At 34.6% G+C, this 22,354-nt stretch overlaps 1 protein-coding gene across 1 annotated transcript in view; it reads right to left on the reverse strand.

Moving 5' to 3' along the window:
* LOC127158639 (uncharacterized) overlaps nucleotides 1–8,707 on the reverse strand; it is a 30,918-nt gene extending 22,211 nt beyond the window's left edge. Inside the window, exon 1 of the mRNA XM_051101695.1 lies at nucleotides 8,434–8,707. Within this exon, the coding sequence (XP_050957652.1) occupies nucleotides 8,434–8,479 (46 nt within the window). The 5' untranslated portion in view covers nucleotides 8,480–8,707. The remainder of the gene's footprint in view (nucleotides 1–8,433) is intronic.
* Between the last annotated feature and the right edge of the window lie 13,647 nt (nucleotides 8,708–22,354).

Consider the following 22,354-nt stretch of genomic DNA (forward strand, 5'->3'; position numbering starts at 1 on the left):
CTTTTTCCCAAATGCCATCTCCAGCTTAAACAGATAAACATGAATCATTACCTGGGTTCTACAATTAATTTATGCATTTCTTCCTGCATTTCTAATTATTGTCTCTTTCTGTAGTATTATTATGTAAACTTCTGTAGTATTATTATGTAAATACTCATGCACATCTCTTATTTATATAGCTGTATATAGAGAAAATAATGCACAAACCTGTACATAAATCATCTGTTCCAGTTTCATACATTATTATTTATTTTTAAGTGTTTATTTTATTTAAATGTTGTATGTATGTATGTATGTACCAAAAGCACCTTAAAAAAAAACACAACAAATTCCTCGTGTGTTTGCGCACACTTGGTGAATAAAGCGAATTCTGATTCTGATTCTGATTCTAAAGTGTGACTTGATGTGCAACATTGCAGAAAATGTGCGTTCACAAATAAAGTCTATGTTGATTCAAATATGGAAAGCACTTTCAAACTTAATCTGAGTAGTATGGGTGCTTCTTTTGCCTGAACATTTATCAGTTCACTTTTAAGTGAGTGGGGGGGCAAACCCAAAGTTGATGTTGAAAGTCAGCACTCTCCTGTCTTCACTGATGATACTGTGATTTTTCTTAAAATAAATACAATCTTGTTTCTCACTTTCAAAGACTGTGTTTTGTTTCAGATTTAATAACAAACATTTTGCAGTAATTTTCATTGTCATTGTTCATTGTGCAGAAGTCACACTATTGACATTTAAAAATCGTTTGTGAAACCTTCCAAAGAGTGTCCTGTATCACTGCCCCCTAGAGGAACATACTGCTGTTTTGACATTCAAACTTATAAATTCATTTAAAATCAATACAGTCTTATATTTCAACTTCAAAAGGTGTGTCTTGTTTCTGATTAACATTAAATTAAATGTTAAAAAATCCTGTAAATTCCTTTTTTTCCCCCTTTATTTGTCTTGAGCAGTTAAAGTGTCCACTATTCTTCAGAAAGCATCTCCAGGTCTCACAAACTCTTTGGGTAAATTGTAGTAATCTTGTCTTCTGGGAAACTTTTTTTTTTTCATAATTCATCTATTAGTTTGTCTTGTGGACTATATGTAAATATCTTTGATGCAAAATGTCTTACTTTAGGACTTTAGAACAGTTCTAAACCATAAAACACATTTTGTGTGATCCCTCTTATTTTGAAAAAAAAAAAAAACACACATTTAGCAGATTCTGCAATGGTTATGTAAACTTTTGACCACAACTGTGTCTCTTCATAGAACTGTAAGTCAGATTAAGTCCCAGTAGTGAAGTCAAATTGACCCTTTGTACTCTGTGACAGCGAGCAAATCTTTATATTTATTTATTGTTTACCATCTGTTACTTAGAATCAAAAAAATTAAATGTTACCCTCCAAAATAAACAATTTAAATAGATAAATAAATAAATAAATAATTTATTATTATTATTATTATTATTATTATTATTATACATAAAAATAAATAAATACATTATTAAAATAAATACATAAAATAAATACATTATTATTCACATGCATTCCACAATGGGTGGTAATGCATAATGGAAATCTCATGCTAATTTATGTATGTATGTTTATTTATATCTAGAACTACATTGTAATTTGTATTGTTCCATACTCATACTCATGAATGTGAAACTCAGTCAAAACAGCAGTATGTTCCTCTAGGGGGCAGTAACACAGGACACTCTCTGGAAGGTTTCACAAACGATTTTTAAATGTCAATAGTGTGACTTCTGCATCACTTTTGACAATGAAAACTACTGCAAAATACCTTATTAAATTTGGAACAAGACACAGCCTTTGAAGCTGAGATAGAAGATTGTATTTTTTAAACTGAATTATGTATTGCTTTCATAGTGCTGGGCGATAATTCGATAACGATAATTTTCACGATATAATTTTCATCGATAAAACGATATGAAGAGTTCGATAAATGTTCGATATAATTTGTATGTGCCAAAAGCGGAACGAAACAGCGCGACTCATTTGAATCGCGCCACACGGACCGTTTATCCGCTCGGACCAAAGTTTAAACTGCCGCGATGCGCGAGCTCACTAGACAATATAGATGCGGCACGGACGCACCTGGAACAACCGAGCGCGTCGCGACCGCGTCGCTTCCGTTATGAGCGCAGCTGCCGCGCGCCGACATTTGAAATAACGAACTCGAACGCTCAAAAGACGCGATGTGTGAACGGCTCCGTCACGCGAGCACTAAACAGCGCTGTGAGATCCAGTGTCAAACACTTACATTCAGCGATGAACACAAATGACTCTGTGGTTCAAACCAGTTTAAAGCTGTGTGCAACGAGACAGGCAGAAAGCTTTTCAATCTGCACATCGCCATCATTTACCATGGATTTACTGTATTAACACTCACTGCACCATGGTAATGTGGCAACAATGTGGGATATTCACACTGAATTTTATTACAGGAGTAATGGTATATAATTATAGTATGTGTGTATTTGTGATGAAGCTATAGCATGTGTGCATTTATACTGAATGTTTTTAGACTACTGTTTTTCATACAAATAGGCGACCTATAAAACCATGTAGTTATATCTTTACCATGGTATTGAGGTACTATTAGCCTAAGTGTGGTTTTAACTGTTTATCATGATTTAAAATGTATGGTTTCTACTATGGGAGACTAATGCTTAAAAAGAATGGGTCACAATAAATGTAATCATATAAAACTGAGGTTGCTACAATTTTTACAGATGTTACTGATTGATAATGAACAAAATAATTACCTCTGCATCCTCAAGCTACTATCAAATGTGCATTTCTAAGAGACAACAAAAAAGTGCATCCTCAAGCTATTCAAATTATTTTATTATTATTATTATTATTATTATTATTATTATGATTATTATTATTATCAGACAACCCAAACCCTGTTTCTTGATTTGAAACAATATAGCTCATTAGAACATGCAGAAATTCATTTTTCTATTTAGATATTTATTTTGTTAAAGAAAATTAATGATCTGGTTTCTACAACTTTTACTTTGGAGCAAAAATCTGACTTTAAACTTGAAAGAAATAGCGATTTGACATTTATCATGATAATTATCGAAATCGACTGATATGAAAAAAAAAAATTATCGTGATAATTTTTTTGCCCATATATCGCACAGCCCTATTTAATAGTGTGTCCCAGCTAGAAATGTTTTATATTCTGGAAATGTTTTCAAGTTTTATTTTAGTTCCCATAATATTTTCCTAAAAGGTAGAATAACATTCTCTAAAAACATTGTACAAATGTTTATTGATAACATTGTTAGAACATTCTCCTCTAACATTCTAATAAAGATTCCCATCACACAAGATGTGGACTTACATTGATCAGATTCACATTTTGGTTGAAAGTGAAAACACAACCTTTGTTTGATGTCAAGCTCCAGCATTAAAGTGCCCCTATTATGGATTATAAAAAGTTCATATTTTGGTTTTGGGAGTCCCCAACAAGTAGTTTACATGTATACAAGGTCAAAAAACACTTTTGTTGTTTTATAATATGCATTTTTTTTACCTTATTTGCTCAACGACTCCCAAACTGTTCATTAAAACGAATAATTTGTCCAAACCACTCCTTTGCTGACACTAATCTGCCGTGATTGGTCCGATGACCCAGTCTTCTGTGATTGGTTTAAACGTGCAGCGAATTTCAAACACGGAACGCCCATCACCATTATTACTCTCGCCCACAACAACACCCAAACAGCCATAGTGTATGTCAACAAAACGCAGAAACGTACTGATAAATCACTGCAGCTTGTACACCAACGTATTGTTCTGTTCTAGTTTTCCAGTAGTGAATTCAAAAAGTTTCGTCATGATACATCCAGTCCAAATTACCCCAAAAATATAAAATGGACTGGCGGAGTCGGCTGTGAAAATAGTGAAAGGGCTTTCATAGACGTCTTATGATCTACAGAAGTGCACCACTGGAGAACGGCTTTTCCCCAGCTCAAATGCTCATGGGCAGATGAATCCGAACACATTTGCCCATTAGAGAGGATCTGCTGGACACTCCACATGCAAGTCAAGTGAAATGCTTTAAACAAAAAAAATAAATAAATAAATAAAAAATCAAACAAAAGAGACAGAGCAAAGCCACTGACAGCTTTGAAACCAGGAGACAGTGTCAAAATAAGAAACCACAATATAGGTCTATGGTCTCAGCAGGGTAAAGTGGAGAAACAAGTGGCTCCAAACTCTGTGACGGAACAGAACTGATTTAAGTCCCAAGCAAAGCTCTGAGACCGAGATACAGGATCCAACCACTACAACTTCTGAGCCGATGAATACAGAGACCGGACATGTTGCGGAGACAGTACCGAAGACACTGACTGAACAAAGACCGAAAAGAAACATTAAACCTCCAGAAAGACTGACTGAAGTTATGTGAAGTTTTGAGCTGGCTTACAAGTGATTGTTTGATTTCTATAATAAGTAAGGAATAAGGAGTACAATCAGCTTGAAGTGATTCAAAGTTATATTGTATTTGAATATTTTTGTTGTTGATGGTTGGATTTACTATGCAAAATAGAGTAAATACTATGTCATGTGTTCAGTTTATTGTTTCTTTTTCTCTTTAGGGGAGAGATGTGTTGTTATGCATGAGGGCTTTAAGGGGGTGTGTTCGGAGGCAGAGGTCGAAGCAGAAAATACAGATGTCCAGACTGCAAAGGATTGACTGTGTTCGGGTCACAAATTGCTCTTGTTTTGTTAACTGAATAAAAAGAAACATTCAGAAGGGAAACCATTAATGGTTTTATCCTGTCGCATGTATTTTGTAGACTGTCTCTAGCTGCTGCTGGAGTCTTTATGTGTTTCAACATATCGATGAGAATTAAAACAAATAAACTGCGATGTATGTTCAGATCTACCTTCTGATGGGTGCGGTAAAGTTGGTTTTATGTTGGACATTCGTTAGACATTCAATCTTTACTTCAGCATTAATTTATATGTAATCGCATAATAGTCATGGATCATGCCGTATCTCGTTCAGATCACGTTTAAAAGCACAATATCAAAATTAATACTAATATTATTCGACGATGTAACTGTTTAATGCATCTGCAGTGAAAAAGTCCTCACAAGGATCCTCAGTTGTGCATGTCAAGTTAGGGAGTGTCTCAAAAGTGCAAACTCCACTTATAACCTTGGTTAAATATGTGCATTTTCCACACAAAAAAAAAACAGTAATGCCGTGATCCTTTTACATGTGTAGTTTATGTTAGCAAATTGATTATGTACAGATAAGGATGATTGGTAGATTTTAAATTATTAATGTATCTGTTATGAATATGTAGCCTGAGAAAACTGCATTGTGGTTGTTTTATCTAAATGGCTCAAATCACCTACAATGCATTTAAACATACATGCAGCATTATATATATATATATATATATATATATATATATACATACATACATACATACATACATACATCTATTATACATTGTTGAAATTTTAAACCCTATGTAACTTCCCCATGATGTCACACCAGTTGTAATATCTTCACACAATCCTGACACACATCATACATGACTTGGATTTTGGAAATATGATTTTGTGTATTTTTGGTGAATTTTTCAAATATTCAAATCTATTTAACTTCCTGGTCATGTAACCCGATGATGTCACACCAGTTGTAAAGGCTGCATGTATTTGATAAAAAATACAGAAAAAAAACAGTAATACTACAAAATATCATTATAATACAAAATAATAGTTTTTATTTCAGTATACTTTAAAATATCTTAAGTAGTCTTAAATAAGAGCTTAAATATCTTAAATAGTCTTCTTGAGTATCACATAATCCTTCAGAAATCATTCTAATATGCTGTTCTATTATAAGATGTTGGAAACAGTTGTGCTGCTAAATATTTTTTGGAACCTGTGATTATTTTTTCAGGGTTATTTTATGAATAACAAGTTAAAAAGAACAGCATTTATTGAAAATGATTTTTTCTAACAATGTAAATCTATGATATCACTTTTAATTATTTTCACATCCTTTGTGAAAAAAAGTATTAATTTATTTAAAAAAAAGAAAGAAAGAAAGAAAGAATAAAAATTTACTGACCCCAAACTTTTGAACAGTATTGTAAAGTCAAGTGTTAGTCAAATAATCCTGAGAAACAGTCTCACAGGTTCCAAAAAAATATTAAGCAACACAACTGTTTTCAACACTGATAATAAATCAGCATATTACAATGATTTCTGAAGGATCATGTGACACTGAAGACTGGAGTAATGATACTGAAAATTTAGCTTTGCATCACAGGAATACATTATGTTTTAAAGTATATTAAAATAAAAACCTTTATTTTATATTGTAATAACATTTTGCGATATTACTGTTTGTTTCTGTATTTTTGATCAAATAAATGCAGCCTTGATGAGCATTTAAAACCCTTTAAAAATCTTATTGATCCCAAATGTTTGAGCAGCAGTGTATGTCTGCACAGCAATATTAACAATCCAAGGTCTTTCAGTCCAGATGAAGTGCCAAGTTCTTCAACAAAGTCCCCTTTTTTCTTTTTTTTGCTTTTAAGTTTGTAGAGAACAGAACAGATTCACTCAAAAAAATGTTTCGTTCTAAGTTTAAACTTTATGTAATTCAATTACATACAATTTTTCCATCCATTTAGATTACATAGATTTAATATAATCATATTAATAAACATAATGTGATTCATATGCATCAGTCATACGTGAATGAAACAGGTCAATGTATGTAATAGTTCCCAGTGTTAAACAAACCCTGCTCAGTGTTCATGTGTTTCCACACTACAGAGTGTTCAAGTAGCATTGACACAGTGTTGGAGTTAAGAAGGAGAATCACCGAATGAAAGAGAAACATAAGAACTGACTTCAGCCACAGTTGAAGAAGAAATCAACTGAAATAAAACAAGACATTAAATCTCCCAAGATCTGATTAAACAAACAGTTTTACCAGTTTCACTCATTACTAACCAGACTTGACTTTATTTCTGTCAGACGTCTTGAAAAACTTTTATTGAGATTTAACAGAGGTTTAACCTGATGTTTGTGTGTGTCTAAGTGAAGGTGTAGATTTTAAGCTTTAGTACACGGTCATTAAAAATTAACCAAGAAATGTTTAACCAGACTTTTTTCTTGGCTTCTTTTCGCTATAAAAAAAAAAAGTGCTCTACAAACACAATTACAGCAGCCAAAAAAAAAAAACAAGGCTCTTGAAATTGAACCCCAACTGAAATAAACCCTGATCGCCATGACGGTGAGGTTTTTTTTTTTTTTTGTAAATAAAACATCTAAACCTCTGTTCAGACATTCTCAAAGAATTTTTGTAGATATATGACAGAAATCAAGTCAAACTGTAATGTTGTTTGTGGAGTTGTTTAATCAGAGATTTAATGTCTATTAAATTTATTTAAGTTCATTTTATCTTTGGCTGTGTCTGATTCTTGTGTTTCTCTTTCCTTCTGTGATTCTGCTTGTAAACAGCAGGTGTTCATCATTATTGGTCAATCATGACATAATGATCTGCTTAACTCCAACACTGTGTCAATGCTACTTGAACACTGTAGTGTGGAAACACATGAACACTGAGCAGGGTTTGTTTAACACTGGGAAATATTACATCAACTTTACCTGTTTCATTCACATATGAATCACATTAAGTTTATTGATTTGTTTATATTAAAACTATGCAATCTAAATGCATGGAAAATTTGTATGTAATTAAATTACATAAAGTTTAAGTTAAGCTGCAACATTTTTTGAGCTAGCAGGAAAATAAGGTTTCTGAAATAAATATCACTTTCCTTTTCACAATTATACCCCCAAAAAAAAAAAAAAAAATCTATATGTAAATTTGCAATCAGGATTCACATAACATTTGATAAAATAAAGAATATCATCGAAATGTCATTGTATGAGCAATTCCAAAATAAATAAAGATGTTTCAGAACAGATGGAATATCATTCTCAAGGAGAGCACTTATCTGCAGAAAATCTGTAAATCAACTTATGTAACTTTAACTTATCAATGTCACTTTTCTCATGTTGTTAGTTATCAGATATTTGTGAGGTAATGACCAAACTTTATTCAAAACGATTCTAGTTGAAGATTACATATGGCACATAAACAGTCTCCTCCTAAAACAAAACTCTAATTTTCTCATTGTTTTTTTTTTTTTTTTTTTTTTAATTTAGATGATGACAGACACTGTTTACCTTTATACCTGTATACAGCTGTACTCATTTACTAAGAATGTACTGAAGTTTTTCACGGCTGAATATCTGTCCAACATCCAAGGTCAAACCTCAAACCAACTTTTTACCGCACATTGTTGTTCACGTTGTCAAAAGGTGAAGCCGAAAGTGTTAAAGAATAATCAGAAATCACACTTACCACATATTAGTAACACAAACAGGGCGGCTTTGAAGAAAATGTTCATGTTGTTGTGTATTCCATCAAATCCGATTTCGATGTATATTATTAATAAAGTTACGTTAGTGCTCTATTTCCGAAACACACCCTCATGAGTGACGCGAAAACTGTTACCTAAACCAAATACAGATCTTTTATACTGCTTGTGGCTGACGAATATTAAGGATGGGAAGATCGACACCTAGTGTGGACACACGTTTCGCGTTTTCGACACACTAGTGTTTCGAAACAGTGTCCCGAAGCCTTGCTCGAAATGAGGCGGTCACGTGATCTGTGAAAGCGTGTGGATCGCGCTGTCCCATACATCATGCATGTAGTTTTTTAGGTTGTGTATCGTTGTTAAAGCACTACTATTTAAAAAGAAAACAATGACTTGTGATTGAATGGCTCTTATCTGAATGAAAATTAAAACGCTTAGATAAAAGGAAAAAGTCCTTCCTCAACCACAAACTATTTTTGCTGCTTGTAAACAACTTTCTCAGTTGTCAACAGCTCACACTGGTGGGAGCCAACTGCAACCATAAGCATTTGTAAGAAACAAACTGTAGACCTAGTAAACTAGTAATAAGAATAAAGATAAGATATACGTTTATCAGATAATCAGAATACGTTAAAACATCTCAAGCGGAAACATTCTTAGTAGTAGCAGACAACAGCAGCAGCATTAATGTTTCATTTATTTCCTATATAAACATGTAGATGCTGGTGACAGTATCTAGATTGTCCAGTTTTATTTAGTCTTAAAACATGAAACATCTTTTTCGTCTCCTCTGACGCAGATCATTCGACTTCAGCGTCTGATCTACAGCGTGCGCGCTCCCGCGCGAACATTTGCTGAACAGCGACCCCTAGTCACACTTTTCGATAGGTCACCAATTTCGGCACAACACCGGCATCTAACGTTAAGGTGCATTACCGCCACCTACTGTACTGGAGTGTGGGCCTGAGTCAACTACCTCCCAGATAGCCAAAAAAAAAAACACATTTTTTTTTTACCAACACACAGTAATTAGTTTCTATTGATCGAACCAGTTATTTTCTTTCGTTGTTATGACCATTAAGTATGTCTGTAATGCTAATTCCTATAGACCCTTGTTCCCTAATTTCTTTCTTTAATATTTCTCTTTCTGTAATGTACTTTTGGCAATGACATAGTATGTGCTCCACTGACTCCTCCTCCTGACAATGATCACATAAGCCAGTTGGATGTTTTCCTATTAGGTGTAATGTTTTATTTAACCGCGTGTGTCCCATTCTCAATCGCGTAATGATTCCTTCAGCTTTATTATTCCCTTTACATACCCTCCTATTTCCTACTTTCTCCTGAATTCTGTAATAATGTCTGCCCGTTACTTCCCTATCCCAGTTATATTGCCATTCCTTTATTATGCTATTTTTAACTATTACTTTTGCTTCAGATTTACTATGCCGGATTCCCATAATCTCACCTAGATTACATGCCTCTTTAGCTAAAACATCCGCAGTTTCATTTCCGTTAACTCCTATGTGAGCTGGAACCCACATGAATACTATTACCGCATTTACTCTCTGGAGTCTAAATAAAATTTCATATATTTCATATATGCATTCCTCGCCTATACTTTGATGATAATGATTTAATTGAAATCAATGCTGAACTGGAGTCTGAGCATATAATTACTTTCTTCAAGCCACTTTTCTCTATCCAGTACAAAGCAGCAGTTATAGCCATCAACTCTACTGTACACTGTTAAAAATTGCTGTAAAAAACGGCTAAATTTTGACAGTAACATGCTGTTTTCCATTAAAACAGTGCATTCTGGGTATTATTTGTCATTTTCAAAAAGTAGCCTGCTGCTATGTATGGTGAATTAACAGTGTTCAAAATCGACACTCAGAGACTGTGTTTAAAATCAAACTCTACACCCTCATTCACTATTCCCTACATGAGTTTACTAATATAGTCCACCTTACAGAGAGAATGAAAACTAATGAGTGACTTCAGACACTGACGAACAGCTGCTGTTAATGAGCAGAATCACTGATTGAAAGAGAAACAAGACAAACACAAGAACTATAGAACTGACTTCAGCCACAGCCTTAGATCAAATCAACTGAACATTTAAACAACTCAACACACAGCTTTACCAACTTCACGCATTTCTAACCAGACTGATTTTATTTCTGTCAGATGTCTATAGAAGATCTTATTGAGAATGAACAGATGTTTAGATGATGATGTTTTATTGTTTTGTTTGTGGAGATCAGCGCTTGCTTTAATTGGGCTCCTGACTCTTGATAGTTAAACATAGGTATAGATAAGGCTGTAACTGGGTTTTTATGATGCATTAGTTACAGCAATGCTGGTCATTTGATGTCAGCTGTGTGTAGTTGGGCATGAAGGTCATTTACTGAACTGTTTCTGAGTCTTGCAAGACTCATTAAGAGTCTATTGTTGAGTTTGTTTACTTGTTGCTTTTTTTCCCACCAAGTGTGTTACAGCATAAGATCTTTTGATAATGTGGCAACCAAAAAACAAGTATTTAAGAGTTAAAAATTAAAACTACTGTAGCATTTATATGGAAATAGAGACATGAAGAATCAGCATATGAATCTCAACAATGGTGACAATCGAAAGCTTCATGCTGCAATGCATGCTGGGTATCAGGACACTACAAAACCTCACCTATGACTTGTTCTCACCATTGTTGAGATTCATACCATGATTCTTGATGTGCCTATCTAAATTATGATATAGCTTTTTTTTTTTTTTTTTAAAAAAAAAAAAATGAGTGGTCTTTTTTACATCTGCATACCCAGTTTTTTTTTTTTTTTTTTGGATTTCACATCAATATTAAATTTTAAAAAAAGACACCGGATAAAACCTGTTATTACCAAACCATAAACAATTCTAGATTTCTTTATAGTCATTCATTTTTTTTCCTCATAACAAGCATGTTGTAAACACACACAATTATAACAACTAAACTAAAATTAAACTTAAAATGTCAAGGTTCAGCAACCCAACTAAAGTAAACACTGATCTCCACCGTGGTAGTAAAAGAAAAAAAAAAAAAAAACTAAACTAAACCTCTGCAACTCTCTTCTGTAGACATCTGACAGAAATAAAGTCAGTGTGGTAATAATTGAAGCTGGTAATGCTGTTTTAGGAGTTTAATCAGATCTTGAGAGATTTAATGTCTTCTTTTATTTCAGTTGATGTCATCTAAGGCTACGTTCACACTTAGCATCTTTTTTCAAACTGCCAGCGTCTGTTTTACATTATAATTCTATGGAGTAAACCGTCTTTTCAAAAAAGTCATGAGCGCTTTTTTTAAACGCCACCGCCGGCGTCTTTTTCTGCAGCTCAGAGCGTCTTTTCAAGTTGAAAAAAGTTCAACTTTTCTGAAAAGAACGCCCTACGTCAAGCGCCTTTTTGACAGCTGACCAATGACAAGTGAGTAGCGAGACCTGTCGTTTCCATAACAACAAGAACAGCAAGAAAAATGGAGACGGTGCCGGTTGATAAACTTTTATTTTATTGTTGTTAACCGACATTCTCCTCCCCGTTAACTTTAAAAACCAACGGCTGCCCACAAGGCTATCAGAGCCGCGCGTCGGTTTTTGTTAACATCAACGCCGCTGCGCTTCGGGCGTCCCTTTTTCCAGTCTCGGCTCGCAGATTTTTACTAAAAAAGCGCCGTTGTCAACTTTTTCTTGTCAAAAAAGACGCCAAGTGTGAACATAGCCTAAGGCTGTGGCTGAAGTCAGTTGTTCTTGTGTTATTCTTTCATTCAGCAATTTTGTTTGTTAACAGCTGGTGTTCATCACTAATGCTCAATCAGAATGTGATCAATCATATAATTATCTCATTAACTTCAGCACTAATTCAGTATTACTCAAACACTCTGTAGTGTTGACACATTATAAGTGTTCATTTAAAACTGAGGATTTTGCTGTGGGTTTTAAAGGGTTAAAGATGTACAATGGAAAAAAACAGCATGAAATGTAATTTAACAGTAATAAACTGTAATTAATTTACAGCAACACACTGTAGAAAAACAGTAACATGCTGGCAACCAGAGCTGCCAGTAGATTACCGTTAATTCAAGAAAAAAACAGTAATATACTGTAAAACATAACAGTCAGATTTACCAAGTAAATCAAGTTATTTTAACTAAAATATTAGTGAATGTTCATAGAAAAGCAATTATGCAAAGTCATTAACTGGTAAGGAGAGTAAATATTTGATTGTGTCTAACTGATGTGTTTTTGTACAAGAGAGATCTGTCAGTTTAATTTAGTTTTGTGGGTCTCCATTGTGCTGGAGAGTAGAGCTTGTGCTTCAGGCAATGATGAGCCACAAACACTGATGTTTTGCTGCTTTATTTAAAGACAGTAATTGTGGAATTGCTGATATAGTGACAATCTCTTTACTAAGCACTTTATTAAACAAATTTGTGTTTTTGTTAGTTAATGACAATCTATAAAGATTTGAGTAAAAGTCAATTGCTTCTTTATTACACTTTAAGTGTTTGTGGGTTTATATTAAGAAATATTTCTTCTTAGTGGACTCAAATTAAATAAGTTCACTGTACTAACACCATATAAACAATAGTTTTTTTTAAAACTCAAATGGTTTGAAGCAATCGGTTTCCAAAATAAAATGAGTTACCACATGGTATAATAACGGTAACATACTGTAAAAATGAAGAGCTATAAATTAACGGTAGAGAGCTATAAAATAACAGTATAATGCTGGCAACCACAGCTGCCAGTAAATTACTGTTATTTTACAGTGCAATTTTTTACAGTGATATATTAAGTGATCTGTAGTTCTTTTCTTTATTGAAATCCCTAATTCTCTTTATTGAAATCCCTAATTCTGGTACAAAAACACCAAAACCTGTCTTTCCTGTATCCAAACTCTTGGTATAGTCTGTATAATTTGCTGTACATACATTATATATTGTCATAATTCTATCTTCTATTATCCCTGACATATTAGCTATATTTTTATAATCCCTACTCCTATCAAGTAAGTCCAAATCAACAGAAACTAAAGGAAATAACCATAGTGGTGTCACTGCTAATGGCACTGTTTCATTAAAACCTTTAGCCACTTCCAAACTATCCCATCCAAAAACATTTCATTTGATCTTTTCCATATTCCTAACTTGGGATAAGAACGTTTTTTGCTGGGTTCCTATTAACTGACTGACCTTGGAGATTGATCCAGTAGTTCATCATGAGCTGCTTCCTTCTTAACTGTAAAGGTACTTCCCCCATTTCTACATGAAGTCCTGCTATTGGAGTAGTTTTATATGCTCCACTACATACCCTTAATGCTTGCACAATTTCTATTTTTTGTAGCGCCGACTTGGAGCCGACTATCCCATATATAAAACACCCATAATCTAAAACTGATCGTACCAACGCTATATATATATATATATATATATATATATATATATATATATATATTTCTTAACCCATTTCTACTAGCTCCCCAATCAGTTCCAGTTCCAGTCAAACATCTCATTACATTTAGTATTTTTTTTACATTTGTTATCTGATTAATATGATCATTCCACATTAATCTTGTGTCTAGCCACATCCCCAATAATTTAAATGACTTTACCTGCTCCAATCTCTGCTCATACATTTTAACTTCTATATTTATTATTTTTTTCTTAGTAAACAATACAACTTTTGTCTTTTCAACAGATAATTTAAAACCCCATGAATATGACCATTCCTCCTCTAAGTTTACAGCTTCTTGTATCCTTTGCTGAACATGTTCAACATTCCTTCCTCTCTTCCAAAGAGCTCCATCATCCGCAAATAACGATCATCCAATATCACTTTAAATATGAGAAAAGATATCATTAATCATTATTGTAAAGAGAATTGGACTTATCACGCTCCCTTGTGGAGTTCCATTCTCTACTACATATCTTTCTGACAATGCTGAACCTATCCTAGCTTGAATAACTCTACCAAATAAAAAGTCTTTAATCCACTTAAACATTCTTCCTGTGATTCCTAATTTATCTAATTTAATCATTACTCCTTCTTTCCTTCTTTTCTCTATATCAATAAACACTGCCAATACCACCTCCTTGTTAGCCTGCGCCTTTCTAATTTCTGTTTCCAGACAGACTATAGGATCCATAGTACTTCTCCCTCTTCTCTCCCTCATCCATTGGACTATCCGTACTCTCTTTCCTCAGCTCCAAGCAGGAAATGGACCTTACATTTTCCTAATAGTATTGTGAGAAAATAATATGCATGCACAAAAAACAAAAAAAACAAATACATTTGTGCCTGTTCCCACTAGAGCTCTGTTGATGAGTACATGAGTACAGTGTATTGGGTCCACATCTTTGTCTTTCCAGGTGGGAGCAGCATAGAAGTCCACACTGTGAAAATTTTTTCCCTTGTGGAAAGAACACAAGTTATTAAACATGCATACTTCTAAATAAATACTTTTGAAGAAGATATAAAAGTATAACGTACATGTCTTTGCGCAGCTTCTTCCACAATCCTGAGACAGGCATTTCCGATCTGAAATGAATTGTAGAACGATTACATTCCGGTGAAAGCTGCCATACGTAATATTATGCATTATCTAGAATTTTTTTTTTTTTTTTGTGCAGTAAATTAACCCTTTAACTGCCACTCCCATTTTTGAACATAGACTTGAAAATGCACTTTCCACTTTCCAATGCACTTTCCATTCATGAACAAAAACATTTTTAATATGATTTTGATAAGCATTTTCCATGGTAATGCAATGTCTGATTTTTTAATGGCTTTCAAAGGATGAATGTTGAGAATTTAGGTTTACAACTGATATATACTTTATTATGATTTCTAAAGCGTGATAGGGAAAAAAAGGCAATGAAGAAAATCATTTTGTGACAAAGGTCAGAACTTCTGTTAGGATGTAGATTTTTGAGATGCACTCGTCATAAATTAATCCATTACTTTTCGTACATAATTTGTAACACAAAACATTGGCAAAATATCTATTTAGGAGTCTTAGACCAGACCTTGGCTAACTCTGCCCTGGAGGGTCGGTGTCCCTGCAAAGTTTAACTCCAACCCTGATTAAACACACCTGAACAAGCTAATCAGTGACTTCAGGTTTACTAGAAAGATACAAACAGGTGAGTTTTATCAGGGTTACTGCAAGGACACCGGCCCGCCAGGACTGAGTTTGCCCAGGCCTGTCTTAGACCATTCCAACGCTATATAGTTTGTCATGATTAAATTAGGGTTTATTTCTAATATGATGAAACTTAGCCATCCCACGGAGGGGATGGGTGACAGTTAAAAGGTTAAGACACTATACATACACACATTAGATTCCATGCACTGGCTTAATCCCAGGCTCCAGAAGTCTCTCGTGTGAGGCAAATTTGGCCTTGCTCAATGATCAGTTCTTCTGATGGCCGATTTTGGTCCAACACATACTTTAACTAAAAATAAAGAATGTTTAACAGATTAATTAATGATTATCATTTAAATAAGCGAAGTGTCCCAAAAAACAAACAAACAAACAAACAAACACACACAATACTTACCAGTCCATCTTGAATAGGGCCCAAATCCTTCTCCCATCTTGCACCTGAACAAGAGTATGGATGCTCTACCTGCCATTTGAATGTTGAGTAGCAGTGGTTCTGGAGAAACATGCTTTCAGCTGGTCCACCTGATGATACACAAATATCATATGCACAGGGCGTTCTTCCACATATATAGATAAACCAGCTCAAAACCCCTCACAGTTTTTAGGCAGACCCTCACAGAAACCTCTCCTTCCTCGTTCTTGTCAGAAACTGAGAAACAACATAATTGCAATCACAGCAACTAATGACTGCGGCATTACTTTACATCTTCATGTTATTAAACCACATTTAAACCATAATTTTATATGGTGAACCTGGTAATCCCAGAAGAGTACCTAGACACGTAATTGTATATTTAAATGCTGACAAATACAGATTATCATAACTGTTTAGGCTAATGTTAGCTAGCTAGCAATGTTATCTCGTAAACAACATTGTAATGGTATTCTCGATGATAACTTACCTTCATAGTCACAAACACGTTAAACATTTATGATATTTTAAAGCCTTTATTTCTTAAATCTTCATCTGTGAAATGAAATTTACTTGAAATATTCACTTTTCATTCATGAAGATGACATTAAAAAAGTGCCAAAAATGTGTCTCCCAAAAAACTTAAGACTTTTAAAGATGAAAATGACTAGAAATTAGCATTATATCCAGGAAATGACAGAAGATGATTACTTATTAGCTCAGTTGTCATTTCAACCGCCTAGGTTTTTACTTCTTGTTTTAGGATTCATTTAATAATAATAATAATAATAATAATGATTTATAAGTGATTAGTTAATGATTAGTTAATAATGATCAGTTACAAAACATTGACAAATGATTAATAAGTGATATGCTAACAATTTTTGTATGTTTTGTTAATTCATTTACAAGTCAATTACAAGTTCATTTACAAGTAATCAGTTGATGAACTAATCATTTACTAAACATGACTATGTGTTTATAAATGATTATTAAGTGATATGTTGAAAAGCACAAAAAAGCAATTATTCTAAAACTATTTTCTTTTTTTTAAATAATAATAAAGTATTTGCTGTCAAGTGAATAACCGTGTACACTGTAAAATGTAATTAGTTGACTTTACTTGTAAAACGTGTGGAAACTGACTACCTTAAAAAAACTAAGTAAAGTGAAATAGGAATAGTATGTTGTACTGACAAATGCTTACTTAGTATAGTTTACTTACACAAGAGTTGTAGTAACTAACAAAAAACTGTTGAGAGTACTTGATTCTTTACTTTAGGTTTACTCTTGACTTAGTATAGCTACTCACTGACTCCCAGAGTGCATTGCGACATGAATAAATTATGCAATTGCTTTGCCTTACTGTTGTTGTTTGTATTTGCCAATTTCATTTGCTGTCTTGTGTCAGTAGTAGCACAACAAAAAACAAACAAAAAAAGCTCATAAAATGGTTATTGATAGTTAATAAAAATAAATAAAATTGAGTTGTTACCATTGTTGTGATTCACATGCTGAATGTTGAAGTCTGTGTGTGACTCACGCACATTACCCCAAATATTAAAAGATTATATCAATACAGTTAAAAGCTTCTTTTAGTGTTTATAAAAAAAAAATGAAAAACAATAAGATTGTAAAAAAAAAAATCATTAATCAGCATGAAAAACACTGAACCTAATGATTTAAATAGAATATAGCTCACTTTCTAAAAGCAATCGGTTTATTGCTAGTGATGGGAAGTTCGGATCATTTTACCGACTGGGTCCTTTGAGTCTCGTTCAGCAAAATGAACGAATCTTTTTTCGAGTCATTTCGTTCATTTCGTTCATTTTAGCAAAATATAATTAAAATGTTACGTTTTACCTCCCTAACACATCTACTGCTTACACAAACGTTGATCACACTACAAACAAAACAAAACTATAATGCTATAAGAAACAGAAAAGATTCATTCATTGTTTACCTGGGTCTTTAGTCTATGATTCGCTCACCTCGCCTCTTATCTGACAAGTTTTCGGGTTTGAGTTGTTCGTTCATCACGTGACAGCCCAATTAGCTTAACCAACGCAGTCTGAGCCGGAAAGAGAATTGATTAGTTCATCTCTCGAGTCCTCGGGTTTGAGTCGTTCGTTCATCACGTGACAGCCCCGTAATGTTAACCTATGCAGCCTGAGCCGGAAAGAGAATTGATTAGTTCATCTTTTGAGTCGTTCGTTCATCATGTGACAGCCCCATAAGGTGAACGAACGACTCTAAAACAGGTGAACTAATTCCAGTACAGAACCTAATAGGATGTTGCGCATGCACGACTGAACGAATCACTCCCCCGAGGCGACTCGTTCGCCCCGAGTCACATTAAAGATTTGTTCAAAATGACCGAATCGTTCAAGAACGACCCATCACTATTTATTGCTTTTCTTTCTTTGAAATCAAAGAACTCTGATTTCATGCTGCACTGTTGCAACAACAGAAAAAAAACTATAGTAATAGAAAAAAAAAATTTCCAAGTGCCCAACCAAAAGTAACACTATTCACTATAATGGTGAGTATTAAAAAAAAAAAAAAAAAACAACTTTTCAGGAAAATCAACATTAATTTATGAAGTCAGCTTATGTGATGTTCTCTCAAATATTTCAGTTGTATTGAAAATTCAACATTCAAGATGACTTTGGGAAATGAGTGAATTCAAATAGTGAAAGAAAGATGTGAGTGAAAAGTCTACTAAAAATTGCCCCATCTCAAAAACTTTCTTTTCTTCTTCTTCTGTTGTCACGTTGCACATTAGCAACATATTAGTGCACTGCTGCCTCTCACTGGTTTATTAATGTCATTGGTTTCTTTGTGGATACTTGAATATTTTAAGTAAACATCACTCAAAGCAAGTAAGTAAATTGTTTTATTTGCCTTGAAAGTAGCTGTAACTTAATAAAACCTAGTAAGTATAGTAACTAAGTAAAGATAACTAATTGTAACTAGGGATGTTAACCGATGACCGTTTGACCGGTGGTTGACCGTATCAACGTTAACCGGTCAAAGTTGTCGGTAGTCGGTTAAAAAAAAAAGTGATATCTAAATTAGGCTATTATAGACAGTGGACTATACGCTACTATAGTTAGCCATCTCATTCCTCATCTTTCTGTGTTAAGTGAACAAATTATCCCTCACACTCAATTTTTCATAACTCGCCTGTTTGTACTTAATAAACCAATAAAAACATTTGGCGCGAGGTCACAGCGTTTGGGTTCGCGCGCTCACAAGGTTTGCGAAAAGTAAAGGCAACAGGCTAAAACACTCGAGGTTAGAGCGGCGTCTCTTCGGAGCTGTCATTTTCTTAAATGAGCCGTGGCAATGTTTCAAATGAGCTTCTAACCTAGACAAACGCCTTTATTTTCAAAGCGATCACCTTGTACCCAAACCATTTGAAACTAAGGAGCCATTTGTCCTACGATTACATACAACAAGCTCTTCGGCGCCGCGTTTGCGGGACTCATGTTTCGCGCTGTAGGGGATTTTAAAAAAGTGACGTGAGTGGCAGTGTGTGTGTGTGTGTGCGGGAGGCAGACCGGCAGAGAGATGCGACAGAGTTGCGAAATTGCAGGCGCGGCTCGAAATGGCTGTTATTTCAAATAGCGTACCATATTTTAAACTAATCGGTTAACCGGTTTCAACCGGCTAATGAGGCTCGGTGGTCGGTCAAGAAATTTTTTAGTTTTCGCCATCCCTAATTGTAACTAAGTAAGGTAAACTATTGGGTTTTACAGTGTAAACCCTTTCTCTCATCAGCACAGACTTGTGTTCTGTGTGGAGTGTGTGGGATCTGGTAATAATGTGAACCAGTTTTACCCTCCACTGAAGATCACATCAAATGATACTCCGTGTGTTTACCATCTTTACCCTCAGCAGTCAGCCCTTACACAGCAGGACACACAACAAATACTCAAAACCTTTTGTGTAAACACATGAATAAATCATTTACAAATCTTTCTGCATCCCCTAATCTAAAGTGTAAACTATTCATCAGTTGTAAATGTTTTACAAACCTGCCGGTTACAGGTTGTGTGGGTATACACACTGGTGGGGAAAGATCTACGAATGATGAGTAAAACATTTACAACTGATGAATTCAGTTGCTGCACATTGACTATTCTAAAATATATCCAAGTTTCATTTCTATAGTAGTGTCTCTTGAGAAGATATATTAAAATGATTGCTGAAATGTGAGGGGTGTACTCTAGGCTACACAGAGAGACTCCTGGCTCTGATAGATTATTCACAGAACATGGCATGGACCTTCAGGCCTTGTTCATATGAACCATTTGTAATGAAAGTGTCCAGTTCCTCCAGATACTCAAAGATTAATAAAAAAAACATCTCTTGCTTCATCCGATTCTCCCCCCAGATAGTCTTTGATTGCATTCTGTTGATTTTTACTGTCCATCTCAAGAAAGGCAGGCCATTTCACCTCCCCACAGAATAACTCACGGTGACTCTGTGTCCAGCAATGTCCCACATTTTTTTTGTGCAAATACATTAAAGTAATTTGACATTATCATTGAAGAGCAGCAATAATACTTTTCATTTTGATTACATAATAATGTCAATATACACATGTCAAAGTCATGACATGCCCCTTTGCCAGCTGTGATGCCTGGTTACTGGTTTAAACTTGGCCCAGTTCTCTATGAGTATACGCACACCGGCGGTGCCCAGCTAGGACTCAGGACGCTATAGTTTTATATTAAATAACATCATATTTGTCTCATATCGTCTTATTACATTAAATAAACAAGATACCACTGCTGCTAAATACGACTTACATTAGGTTTACAGCTTGAAAAAAAAAAATAAACCTATAGAATTAATTGTATAATCGTAGTTTTGTTTCATATTTTATTTTTCTCTTGAGTCATTTTTACATACGCAAAATATAAAGTCCTATGTAACGTTTGCCTGTCGTGATTACATTCACTGTCTTTGACTGCCACCTACTGGATTTACAAGGTCACAACCGTCACTTCAGGTACAGTAGGCTACAGACCAAAAGTTTGGACACACCTTCTCACACTTTCAAAGTTTTCCCAATTTTTCGGACTGACTGACCTTCATTTCTTAAAGTAATGATGGCCACTCGTTTTTCTTTACTTAGCTGCTTTTTTCTTGCCATAATACAAATTCTAACAGTCTATTCAGTAGGACTATCAGCTGTGTATCCGCCTGACTTCCGCACAACACAACTGATGGTCCCAACCCCATTTATAAGGCAAGAAATCCCACTTATTAAACCTGACAGGGCACACCTGTGAAGTGAAGACCATTTCAGGTGACTACCTCTTGAAGCTCATCAAGAGAATGCCAAGAGTGTGCAAAGCAGTAATCAAAGCAAAAGGTGGCTACTTTGAAGAACCTAGAATATGACATATTTTCAGTTGTTTCACACTTTTTTGTTATGTATATAATTCCACATGTGTTAATTCATAGTTTTGATGCCTTCAGTGTGAATCTACAATTTTCATAGTCATGAAAATAAAGAAAACTCTTTGAATGAGTGAATGAGAAGGTGTGTCCAAACTTTTGGTCTGTACTGTAATTTAAATAGCGGTGTAGCGGAGCGCTATGGACGACGAAAAACTTATCAACAAAGTAGGGAAATACCCAGAATTATATGCAACAAACCATAGATTCTTCAAAGACAACATAAGTCATCAGTGTGGAGGAAGACTGCCGATGTCATCGGTTTTTCAGGTAAGATTGTCTAATTTTGTTTACTTACGATCTGAGGTAAAATGTTTAGTGACAGTCGTTAGCAACAACTGTATGTAATCGTACAGTTCAATCATGAAATAATGTACAGTACAGGCATTGTCTTAATTTCATAATGTCCTTAAAAATAACAATACTGTTGACTCAGGGGCGGATCTACCGGGGTGGCAACTGCCACCCTAAGAAAAAGCTGTGCCCTCCTGCCACCCCAGAATTATCACAGAATAAATGTAAGCAGTGTTTCATGTGCTACTTTTCAGCCGCAGCGATGACAGCGTAACACAAAATAATAGCAAAAAAACACGTCTTTCAATAAAATGTGCACGATAGTTGCACCCAGCGCGCCCAGTGTATTCGACTTCATTAACAAATGACTCTTATGAACCGGTTCTTTTTGAGTCAAAAACACAAAGCGCGGCCCAGTTCACTAAAGAATTGTTTTACAGGTGTTCGTGAATCAGATAATTACTGCTTCTCGGTTAACTCAGAAGTCTTCTGAGACATCTAATCCTGTCCGGATATGTCTGAGATTCATC

Source organism: Labeo rohita, unplaced genomic scaffold, assembly GCF_022985175.1.
Source record: "Labeo rohita strain BAU-BD-2019 unplaced genomic scaffold, IGBB_LRoh.1.0 scaffold_162, whole genome shotgun sequence".
Classification (NCBI taxonomy): Eukaryota; Metazoa; Chordata; class Actinopteri; order Cypriniformes; family Cyprinidae; genus Labeo; species Labeo rohita.